Source organism: Pholcus phalangioides, unplaced genomic scaffold, assembly GCF_987345545.1.
Source record: "Pholcus phalangioides strain wild (caught in Gottingen) unplaced genomic scaffold, Ppha-v1.0 ptg000031l_1, whole genome shotgun sequence".
NCBI lineage: Eukaryota > Metazoa > Arthropoda > Arachnida > Araneae > Pholcidae > Pholcus > Pholcus phalangioides.
This window is the reverse complement of record NW_028301621.1, coordinates 8,390,941-8,404,046: the sequence shown is the minus strand read 5'-3', so window position 1 is coordinate 8,404,046 and position 13,106 is coordinate 8,390,941. Positions and strand designations below refer to the sequence as shown.

Here is a 13,106-nt window from a genome sequence, read left to right as displayed (position 1 = left end):
ACAGGTACTGTCTCTTCAACACATTTCACAATAAATTTCATGTACATTTGTTTGAAGTCTTGAACAAAATGGCTTATTACAAAGACTAATCTTGCCTCCTTCCCCTCTTAACCAGAACATGACCCGCCACTCTGTCTCAACTAAGTGTGTTTTGTTACCGTAAAATAAGTTTGCAGTTTATGAAAAAAATATTACAAAAATCCTTTGATAGTTAGCACTAGAGCACACATGTATATGTTTAATATGCAGCACTAAAACTGCTCAATTCCCACTTGTCCCCATTCATTTGAATATCCAGAACATGTCAAATGTTATACTGTGCAATTAGAGCACATTGCTCAAAAATAAACAGGGACAATATTGAGCAGTTTTGGTGCTGCATATTAAACATTGTGTACTCCAACGGTACCTATCAACAGATTACTACTTTATTTGATAAATGACAAGCATTTGAACTAACTTCAATTCAAATTTTGTCTCATTTGGAGCAGTAGAAAGGACTCCAGAGCTCTCTAAAGTGGGAAACCAATTTCTTGCTAACCCTGTATGTAAAAATAAGTCTAAACTCTTCTGTTTCAATGAATTTTTCGCTTTGCTCAATTTATGTTTTTTGTTTACATGAAACAGCCTCAAAAACTTTTTGGAAGTTAAATAGGAATGTATGGACAGTAATTCTAATGATGATTGTGTGAAAAAAACTTTTTCCCAGGGTTAATTTATTAAATACAAGTTTATTCTTTCGGCTCTTTATCTTAATAATGAGAACTAAAAATTAATTTAAATTAGTTTAGCACACACACAATTTAGCTTCAACTATTACGTAATTTTGGCTCATTGAAAATAAAGCCAATATCCAAATGTAAAAAAAAAAAATTTTATTTCACAAGTACAAATGAGTTCTAACACCTAATGTTTTTTCAATTGCTTGAGTAGAGATTCGTACTTGGACTTGCTGCTGTACCATAACAAAAATGGTATTCCAATCGATGGCAATGTCATGACAGAAAAGGCAGCCCAGTCAGTCTGGAACGAGAGAGAAACATAAAACAGTCACTGGCATATTTGTCTGACATACTTCAAAAATTTATACACATAGGTATCACTATTCTCCTAGATTTTCCTTTAGTCTCCAGGAGTTCGAATCTCTCAGACTCCCAACATGTAATACTTTTTACCCACCCGAACTTTTGCCATGATTGCAAAACATCATTATTTTATAAAAAATAATTCCTAATGGATTTCCTCTGGGAAAATAAAATGTCACGTTTTTTAAGTCAAAAATGGTGTCGCATGCACAAAGTTGGGAAATTTTTGTTCTTGAAAGTTTGGCGAGACTGTTGAGACAATCAGTATTCCTTGCTGTAGAACAAAATTATGTGGAGAATCACAAAATGTTTCATTTTCAAGAAAGGCCATTGCTCCAGTCAAAATGGTAAGATGATGCATGTTGACAGTGATTATACATGCCATTTCAGTCATGATATCAAATTTTTCTTAGTGTAATCTCAGTTTCAGTACATTAATCAAATAATTCCAGTTACCGTTGAGCAATAATGGATGCCCTGATTGGCAATGGCTCGGCACAAAGTCTTATTTATGTTCTAAGTTCAGCAAATGTGCATTTGGAGTTTTTGAAATTTTTCTTGACTGATTTTGTCAATCACCATCATAACTTTTTTTTTTTAATCTAATTGTAAATTTGAAGGGGAAATCTCAATTTTGTTTACAAAAATCCATCTTGTAATTATGTGGGTATGTTAAAGAATTTGGTTTGCAGCTTTGAGCCTCTTAAATATCATAACCAATGGTGATGGGGAATTATGCTGCTGTTGTTGACATCTCTTGTAAATCAGTGCTATTGCCACCAACAGAAAATGTACTTATTTACTTGCCACAAAAATTAAAATTAATTAGTTGATTAATAAAAATTCATCTATGGGTTCCCCAACACCACTTATACAACAAGGCCTCCGCAGGAAGCTTGTGGCGTCACTGAAGAAGGCCATTTCACCTATTGTCATTGGATATAGCAAGCCGAAGCATGCAATATCTTTATCTTTTTTTGCAGTATATCCAATGGCAACAGGAGAAATGGCCTTCATTGACGTCACAAGCTTCATGCGGAGGCCTTGTTCTATAGGTGGTGTGCTGTTGGTTCACCCCGCATTACACTACTACTGTGAAGATTACACACTGACTTGACCTTTATATGTGCACCTTGTACACATCAGCCTCTAATATTTATGCTATCACAGTTTTGTATTCTGTTGGTGCTGCCACCAGGCTTCCATATTTTGAAGTGAAGATGGTAAATTCTAGAATTTTCGTTATGTAAATCTCATTTTGATGGTATTTTTTTCAAACCGAGCACAACTCCAGTATATCACCAATTTACTACTGAGTGAGTAGTGCCAGAAGTGGACATGTGTACTTAACAGTCCAAGTCCATAGTGTTGTGTCTGATTTTTCTGTGATGCCATCTATATTTCAGAAGTGTAATGATTGAATAATTGTATCATTGATGGTCTGCCTGCTCTTTGCAGACACACTTCTTTTTATATAAAATGGAGGACTAGCTCACATTCGAACCTCAAAGGTAGAAAACCAACTTAACCACGGGGGTGGATCTAGCACTCTTGAGGGGTGGTTAAAATTCTGTGGCGTTTGGTCAGAACATAACTCCAAAATCACATTTTGAGATATAAGCATTGTCATTTGAAAATCAAAAATAAAGCATGAGTGCAAATATCATACATCAGCATGTTGTTTAGCCATACACACGTATTTGTGAATTTATCTCACTTCTAATTAGCAAGACTTACTACTAGATCAAAAATCCATTTTTTGAAGATATCAAGTTCTGACCAAACACCACAGAATTGTTAGTGTGTCCGGGGGTTTTCTGTTTTTTCTCAGTTCTGACTTTTTTTTGTAGAAAAAAAATGCCCCGGTTTTTTAGTCAAAGTTTTCTTGAATTCATTATTTAATCAGAAATGTTTTAATACAAGTAATTTTCAATGGATTTATTGAATACAATATTATATTCGCATTTTGCTATTCCTCCCATAGATCCGCACCTGCTTGACCATACATGCATCTCATACACTCTGCAGAAGTTCTAACAAATTGGTACATGCCAGAATGTAAGATCTGAGTGTATGCGTGGTCCTAACATATTTATGTTGAGAATTGTGCTTGTTTTGTGTTCTTGTAGGTACTGCCATCTCTCTAACTGACCACCACCCAATTGGGTTTGAACCGGTATCCTCTCAATGAGAGGCCTGCACAGCAGCACATTACACATACTACGCACAAAGTAACAATACTGACAACATTAACACTTTGTCAAAATGCCGATGTTATTATTATTAGACTTTCTTGAAAAACAAAAACAGGTGATAAGTTCAAAAAAAAAGTGTTGAAGGTGAGTTATATAATATATTTTTTAATATCTTTACTCAAGATATTAAAAAATATATTGGTGTAACGCTTTCAAGGTCTCTTAAAAAATATTGTTATAGAGATTTATTATGGTAAACAATATTGTTGTATCGAGATTCAAGAGGAATTTAACATTAGACACTTCAAAAACATCTGAAAAAAAATATGGTTCTAGAAAGATTTATCATCACATCGAGTACCATTGTAGCGAGGTTTCCCTTAAATAACATTTAACTCTCTGCAACAACATAATGATTTTACTCTAATTTCTATTACGGCAAGCTGATGGAATTGGGTGCTTGACAAAGGAGGCCTTTTGGTAAGTGCTAATTGAAAAACACTGCGCTCTGGAGAGCTATGATCATCAGAGAATAATACTTGTCTATGAATGGATACATATACCAATCTTGCAAGAAATCGCTATTATTGCTTACCACATGTGGTGAAAATTTCCTGTCAAAATCTTTGATTTGAACAATGACAGCTTCTCCAGGCTCTGTGGAGTAGACAGTCTAGAAAAATATACAAGAAAAAAACCATTGAGATACAAACGCAGATAAGTAAAAAGTAAAGATTAATCAGATCATAGGTGCCGGAACTTAGAGGCTGAGACGCAGGCACTCGAGTCCTGTATATATGGAATGACCAGTAACTTTCAGCCCCCCCCCCACAATGTTTCCTTCATGTCGGCACCTCTGAATCAGATCACTAATAAAGTAATAAAAACAAAAAATAGTTTTTTATTAAACACATGAAAGAAGTGCAAAAGTTGTGACATCATTTATGTCTCTTAAAAGCTGTTACACTGTATAGCGGCCTTCAGTTTCATATCATTATTACATTGTGATTATTACATCACTCTTTTGATCACTCGCATGTTTGCACAAGCTCAGTGATTTGGTCCCTTGCTCTTTTGGTCACTCCCGTGCTCTCACACTTTCTAGGTCATTCTTTTTCACTAATTAGCCTGGTCACCAGCTCTTTTGGCCACCGTATGCTTACACTCTAAGTCACTCTTTCGGTTGCTCACTGACATGGTTCCATGCTCTCAAGGTCATTCTCATGCTTTTACACATTTCATGTCACTTATTTGGTCACTTTACCTGGTTCCTTGCTTTCTAGGTTCACTGTTGTAGTCACTCACATGCTTGCAAACTCTTTTGGTTGGTCACTGACCTGGTCTCTTGCTCTCCAGACCACTCTTTTGTTTACTCAATGCTTGCAAACTCCCTGCGTAGGTCAGTGAGTGACCTACGCAGAGATACATCTATGATTTTACCACCTATGGGCTATATGAAATCTCCTGCCCTTCTCTAAATTTTCTTAATCAACCATTGCTGAAGTCTGCCGCATTGAGCTGTAGGCATTGAACTTTGAAGGACTGGACACACACACCTTACTTCACATCTCAAGAGAAATCAAAGCATTCCCGAAGGATGTGTGTATACGGAAACTTTATTAAAACCAAAGGAACATAGCTACCTCAGACGAAGGCAACAAAAAATAAATTGATATAATCAATCTGAAATCGTATAACAGATGAATAAAATATAAGCAAATTACGACAACAGGCAATAAAAAAATATATAAATATGATTATAAGGTGATGGCATTTAACTGTCCATCATATAAGAAACTGATAATAGTCAATTTGGGCTGTACACAGCTAAGCCTCCCTGTAAATACTCCTCTGCACATGTAACATTACTTAAATAACATGAGCAGACATAAATGATTTTACCTAGAAACAGAATGTTTATCCTTTTGAGACTTGTGCATCATCAAACATGAAACGAACTTAAAAAACTCCACTTGCCAATCAAAATTGATAATATAATTGTTTTTAAAAATAAATCAATAAAAAATGAAATAAATTTTAAATATAAAAATATTCATGAAAAAACTTGGTTAACGTTAATATATGAAGCAAAACAGATCACATCACCTGACATTTGCTATAAATCCAAGTCCTGCTAACACAATGACACTTGTTTTAAAGTTCAACGAATATGAAATGGAAAATATCAAGGGAACGCATTTTAAGCCAAATAATTTCCTACCAAAAACCAGAAAAAAAAGAAATGTGCTTCAAACCCTGCTTATAAAATTCTATGTGAAAAAGGCGAAACAAAATCAAGACATAATGCTTGAATGTCACTTTTCGCCCAGAGGGTTCATTTGGAATATGATAATCCTTTGACTATTACCCTCCTCAAATAAAGAGTCTTCGGACAAAAAGCCCTGCCCATTTTACAAACAGGACACTCGTACCAAGTCCAAAAAAATGTAGCGGTAATCAGTTAAAATTTTCATTCCTATGCTCATAAAAAGGAAAGTTTTTACCATAATTAAAAAGCTAACTAAAGATGGTTAGAAATGTTCATAACTTTAACCAAATATCATTTTAGTTCAATAATTGCATTTGGAAAAAAAAAAAATACAAAAAATATTTTACTTGGCGCTCTTTAATTTCTTCAGATGGCAAATATGTGATTTCTGCAGCTGTGAAGTTGTAGTACCCTGTCTTTTTGGGACGAACGACGACCGTGTGGGATATGTTGCTTCCTCTGGCAGATAGTTCAGGAAACATTTATACATAGTAACATTTGCAAAAGTAATTTGAATAGGTCATGGATAATATCTGGCCAGTTCACGAATTGGGCAGCTAAAAGCTAAGAATTAGTCCAACTTCTCCGGCACTTCAAATTTTGGCTAAATGGCTTGGCCATTTCACGAGCTTGCCAGACATTGGCCTTAAAAAACATGCAAAACATCAATTCAAGCAATAATGGGGTTCCCAGAAAAATCTACTTGGTTGTTTTCCTGACATTGTCAGACCAAAACACTGGAAGAAAGCGAGAATTCAAAATATAAACCTTCCAAATTTAGAATTTTTGTTTTCGAGCCCCCTCCCCCCCTTTACAGAACTTTTATCAAATATTTGAAGATTTCTCAGACTGCCAAATATTTTCATTTCCCTGACAATCTTGATTTTACAGGTCTCTGGGAACCCAGAATAAGGTAAATACACTATTATGGAGCGATAGCTATAACTGACCCAAAGATTGAAATGCTTGTGCGCCCCTGTTTGAAGCGATTTCAAGAGGTAATAAAAGAAAAGTTCAAAAAGGATACGATCCCAGTCTATCCAACTTCACTTTCAGCAGACCATTACCAACTTCAAAATCACTTTCCGGGAAACCGCCGTCGTTGAGCAGAACATCTAGAGCGGGACTGTACAAAGATAACTTTCATGAATCTTCAAGTCATAATCATAAAATGAATAAGGCTATTTTCATAGATATTGGGTCATCCCAAAAGTTCTGAGGTGAACAGTTATTTCAAATTTTCCTCATAAATTTGACAGAAGAGAAAAGAATTTTGAGGCTATACCTGTACCCCTCTTCCTTTAAAAACTTTTAGGTAATAGCTTTTAAAAACAAGCTATTTTTAGAATATTTTCAGCATTCAGTCTTAGTGGAATTGACCATAACATATAGAAGTTACGACACCACAAATAACCCTGACATTATTCTACACGTTCGGGCCGTGCATATATACAAGTACAAACGACACATTCTGAAATGCAACCAATACATTAGAAAATTCCTAGATAATTTTTACCATGTACATGTGGTTTAGTAATGACAGTAACTGACAAATCCCAGTGAGACTAGTAAAATTTTAATGTGTGATTAAATTGAAACCTCTGAGACAAAAAATTTTCCGAATTTAAATAAGTGTCTACTAGCATTCATTCATTCAATCCGCGCACAACTCTGATCCCGCCATGGGCAATTTACTACCAATTGAGTTGTGCCCGAAGCATGTGTGTGTGTATAGGTACCTAACAGTCTGAGAGTGTATCTTGTGTCATGCTTATTGAATTTTCAATGCTGCCATATATGAAGTGTACCGATTGAATATATGTGTCGTTATAGGCCTGTTGCTCTCTGTGGCGAGACTTTTCTAACAGGTAGATCAACTTGTGGTCGTGTCTCAATGTTGGAAACTACAGAAAACCAAATTCAGCATACTACCACTGTTACGCCGGTTAGTGTCTACTAAGGGATCGTTCAAGTATTATGTCAGCATCGAGGGAGGGGAGGAGGTTTCGGATTTGCTGACTTTAGATGATGGGGGGGGCGGTTGAAGGTTGCTTACGTCATCAACCACCCCTTTTTGAAGATATGAAATATTCTAAGCTGCTGATGGGGGGTCATTACAATTTTGCTGACAGGGAGGAAGGGGGGGGGGGTAAAAATGGCTGAAAATCTGCTCACGTAATACTTGAATGGCCCCTAACAGGAAAATAAGTCACCAAAACCTTAAAACTGTGTGTGGGGAAATAGATTTCAGACAAATTTTTTCAGAGGGGCTTTTTTCTTGGCTCCTAAAAAAATCTAGCTGGCGCCAAGGGCGTACCCTGGATCTGAACACCCAGCACAGACGTATCAATACTAAATTCATACGTCTGTGCTGGGTGTCAATTACTACACTTAATTTCTCTTCTTGGGGGAGGACATAAACTCACTGGGTACGCCCATGGCTAGCACCTTAAATTTCTTCAAGTTATTGAGCATTCGTGAAAAGAAATTTTTTCCTCTCTAAGAGTCTGGTGTGCTAATCACTAAATGGGGCAGGGGGGTCATTTCGCAGTAACAATGTGCTGTTTGCACGTCTTTATTACTATCAGCTCCTGTCAGAGACCTCTGTATAACATCACCTCCCTGAAGACAATGAAAATGGCTTCATAAGCAGGATGACTTAATAACCAGTAATCTCAGTTCACTAATTATGCTAGTGGGGAAACTATAAAGAGTTATATTGAAAGTGGCGGCATTATACAGAGGTATTACTGTATAAGGAAAGATTCTAACAAGGAACCGTGTAGGAGTTGAACATGCGACACTTCTGAGCATACTTTGATGCTTTAGGAAAGTGTTTTAATGAACCTGGGCTTTACAGTGCCAGATAAACACTAAAATAAAATTTGCAACGTACATCACAGAACAACCTGCAAGAATTTCAAGAAATGTTTAGAAACTCTATTATGGGGATTTTTACCGCAGCGTTTCTAGTAAGCAGAGGGCTCATTGCAGAACAATGATTTAATCAAATATTCTGCTTTGGGGGGGGGGGGAAGAGTTTATCCAGGGGTTCTTAAACTGTGCGCCTCCAATAATATTATTAGAATATTTTTCGAAAATATTCTTTGTTAAACAGCTATGGGGAGTAGCGGAGTGCATGGATAAGCATTGAATAGGGGAAAGGAACACCTCTCGGGTGGGAAAACGTTTGAGAACCCCTGAGTTTATCTAATGAGCCAGTAATGAGAAATCCTGGATAATTTCTGAGTTGCCCAGGATAAAATCCTATAAATAGGCAATATTTGAGAATAGGCCAGATGTCCTGCGGTTTGGTCATATAGGAATCTAGTCGCCCCCGTCTATGGGTCTGCAAACCAAATTATTTCAGCGAGTGGAAATACGGTCTGTATAGTGGAATGTGATAGAATACCCCAGTCTTTCTAATGGTATTTTTTTTTAGGGACCGAAGAGAGAAATGAGGTTCCTACCAGTAAATTTCAGAATGTTTGCATGTTGCCTTTTTTTTCCCCCCTTTTTGACTATTTTCACGAAATATTCGTGAACTGTATCTTCAAGGATGTTTAAAATCTATACTGTTTTTATAAGTCAATTTTTGGTATTATTTCTACTTCGCCTATATGACATTGTCATTCTACGTAACAGATTATCCAATCGAACCCACACATATGTGCCTACCGAAAAAATGCTCAGAACTTTCGGGACAACATAATAGAAATTCCAGGGATTGATATTTGCAAAATGTTATATATATATAAGCAAAGAATATAATCTAAGATTAAATATTCAAATCTTTGATTTTAATGACCACATACCTTCCGCCAACATTGTAGATATTATAATCAACGACTATATCTCGATTTTCTACTACATATTTATTAAGTATCCTCTTATGAACAAGCAATCTGGCGTGGCTACCTTCTTCAGCTAATGAGCATGCAAAAAAGGCAATGAAAATGATCCACCTCATCAACATATCTGGTGAGGAAAAAATTAAATCGTTAGATAATTCGCTCTTATAAAACACGGATAAAATTTGCTCACATAAACAGATATATATATACGCAAGGACAAAATGGCATAACAATAGCAGTAAATATTGTAAAAAAATCATAGTGAAAATGTAAATTTACATTAAAACAAAACTCAGCAAACACAATTGTTTGGACATCGCGACTGGCTGCCTGATGCTGAAAAGAGGTTGTTAGTTATGGCACCCTACCACTGTAGCAATGTCATAATAACCCCCCCTCCCCCAAATTTTGCAGAAAAAACCATATATTTATATAATTATTTTTATAGTTTTTCTCTCGTCACGTGGAGCTAATCCAATACAACTGCTATATATAGACATGCATCACATTTTGGTGATTAAAAAAATGGATTTGGCTCCTACCGGGCCATCTTACATCAGCACATTGAGCAGGGATCTCTGGGACTTCATAAAAAGGCTGGCCGAAGTCAGAATCATTTCTGCAATTCATACTTTGGCTAAAACTAGTGGCCAATTTGCAAAGTGGCTGGTCCTGTTACGAATTGGCAGCACTTCAGGTTTTGGCTGTAACATATATATATATAAACAGTGAAACGTGAGTTCTCTATAGAGTAAACACCCCCTCCCCACACCAAATGAATGTCAAATACAGTAGAGCCTCAATAACTTTACAAGTGGATAACTTGACATTGATTATTCTCATGGTTGGCATAATATTAAATTCCATGAGGGAGAAACCTCTCTAACTCGACACAAGATGGCTAAACCCTGCTTAAGTCGATTACAATTTTCATTGAGTTATCACAATTAATTTTTTTATTTGCCAGTGGATTGGCTAGTTAATAAGTTTTTACATTTCTCTCGCCCATTTCAACAATTCTTAGATCAATTTCTTTTTCTTTCCTTATTGTTTGTTGGTAGAGAACGCTATCATACCTTCAGAGCCCAAAAGCAGAATGTTTTGTATTGTTCTGCACCGAGTCCTCAACTGACTGAAATTGTTCTGCAGTAGAAATTCATTTAGAGCGTTTTCCATGCAAAAAAGCTTTTTCCCTAAAATTATTTCTGAAATCGTTTTGCAGTAGCACTGATTGTTCTGCGACGTACATTGCATTTCGGCATATTCTGCTTTAGGGCTTCAGAGTAACCTAATTTTCCATTTTTTGGAGCCTAGAAACTGACCTGTACACTACGAGTCAGATATTTGAAACTGTGAATGATATATGAAATTTTTGTGCAAGAGATGGTCGAAAAAGCTAAAAAGTAAAGGTGTTTTTTAGACAACAATTTTTAAGTTAAAAAAAACAGGTTAATTTTCCATAAGCGTAGAGACTTTTTTCGAGCCGAACTGGTATTTGCTAGTTTTGACAATCCTTTATCAACTGCATTAATTAACAAAATATTTTGTTTAATTTTTTGTGCATAATTTTTTTTTTCAGTTTTCCGCACATTTCAATTATTACATATTAGATTGATTTTTTTGTGTAATTCCGTAAGTTATTTGTCTGCCATTTTGATTGCTTGGTGGCATTGATGCTAACCATGCTTATGGAAAGTTTACCAAAAAAAGTTTTTCTAACTTTCGGCAATCGCAGTGCTCATTTACATATTACAATGTATTTTTACATCACTCTTCTACTCATTCACATGCTCTACGATTTTTCACTCTTTTTGTCATTTACATGCTTATGCACACTCTAGGTCACTCGTTTGCTCGCCTAGTCTTTTTACTCGCATACTTGTAAACTCTCTTCGCTAGTATTTCGGTTATAAAACTTTGCCTCCCTTTTCCCATCATTGTGTGTAAATTTTCTTAGCTACTCGTCCCTAAAATCTGTCACCGCTCTGAACTTTCTGCCCTGGCCGATAGCCTGTGAAATCCTGATTTCACTTCTGAAATATAGATGTCAGCACCGAAAAATCAGACACAACACTCTACACACTCTCACTTCCAGGACAGCTCACTCGGTAATAAATTGCCCATGGTGATAGACCGGAGTTGCACTTGGTTTGAGAGCCCGCTAAGGGCCTCCTCTATAAATAAGCTACTGAAGCTCTGTTCACATGGGAAATAGAAAAAGTGAGTTTAAAACCCAGTTCAAGAATTTTCACACACACACATCTGACTTCTCCCCATTTCTTTCCTTACGAAGGAAAAAAGCTGTCAAGCGGGTGCTAGAACTCCCAATGCTACGGGTAATATTTACACATGTGAACGGGGCTTGGGAGTGCAATCAAATGAAACCATAGACATAAATTTGAATCGACATGTTCATAGATAATTCTAGGGAGTCAAGTTAGAGATTCCACTGTAATTTCTATTAATGGGGAGCCGTCCTTTTTAAGGGCTGGTTTCTTGAGAAAATTAGGGTGTCCCACTTTAAGAGGTTGTACTTAATTATGAAGTCCTCTTTTGTTGCAAAAAAATTATGGCTGATCCATAAATGCTAAAAGATTTAACGAGTTTCCACAATAAATAATAATTTAATTCAAATGATAAGTGATAACAGAATAAAATAAAAAAATTTGTAATCTTCTAACTATTTATGTGGGTATTTTTTAGTAAATTCAAAAATAACAATAGCGCAAATAAAAGTAAAGTAATTATTTATTAAAAAAACTGACAATAACTATTATTTACTGATAATATTTGCTATAATTCAAAAATTATTAATAATTGTTTTTCATTATCATTAGTATAAAAAATTATCACCGGAATCGCCAAAATTTACACGTAGCAGCGGATAGCGTGTATACAGTTATGAACGGCCTGGACCAAAGCTGCCAAAGCCGCTTGAATAAAAATAATTCATACACTTACATTTGAAATTTACATGCAAAAAAATTATGTAAACTTTGTTTTTGTGGAATTTTTCGTTAGAAAAAATACAATTTTTAAACCAGAGGCACAGCAGTTACCAAAACAACTTTTATTTTAAATTTCTCCTAAACATATGAAGTAAAATACTGGAGAAAAAAATTAATGTTTTTTTGACCGTTAATATGTTTATTCTGGCTCGCAACGCAAAATTCATCGAAATAAGACTGGATCGTTCCGATTTCAAATCATTCAACTAGATACTGAAATGCAACCCATCATCCCGGATTCCAATTATTATTTTTTATTAATTGCTTCTACCATGCTTGTTGACCATGCAAAGTTTCATGTACATATCTCAAAAACTTTTTGAGAAAAAAAATGTTTTCTAACCTCACGAATGACGTCTCTTAGGCTAACCCCATTCAAGCAATATTATTTGTGAAAATATATCGTAACTTTGCAGATTTTCAATATATTCAAATGAAATTTCCACTAAAATGCTCACAAAAAATGTAGATTATGACTAGGAAAGAAAATTTAAACCTTTGCATTAAAAAATTAGATTGCAAAAAAATCGGTGAAATTTAATTTTTGATTCTTTTTATAATAAAATCACAATGGCTCCCCTTTGCTTTTTCATTTACAAAAGCTCTCCTGCACAGCATATTCAGTGACATTGAACTTTTGACATTCAGATTTTTTTTCCTTGTTCCCCTTTCTTAAAGCAAGGGCCAGAGTTAAA

The 13,106-nt window shown here is 35.5% G+C and overlaps 1 protein-coding gene across 1 annotated transcript; it reads right to left on the bottom strand.

Moving 5' to 3' along the window:
* Positions 1–860: 860 nt before the first annotated feature.
* SsRbeta (signal sequence receptor beta) lies at positions 861–12,328 on the bottom strand. Its single transcript, XM_089252923.1, has 6 exons — positions 12,257–12,328; positions 9,365–9,527; positions 6,577–6,675; positions 5,897–6,008; positions 3,876–3,953; positions 861–1,023 (listed from the first exon to the last, which is right to left on the bottom strand). Exons 2-6 carry the CDS (start codon positions 9,523–9,525, stop codon positions 907–909), a joined length of 567 nt encoding a protein of 188 aa, XP_089109049.1. The 5' UTR covers positions 9,526–9,527; positions 12,257–12,328; the 3' UTR covers positions 861–906.
* Positions 12,329–13,106: the final 778 nt, after the last annotated feature.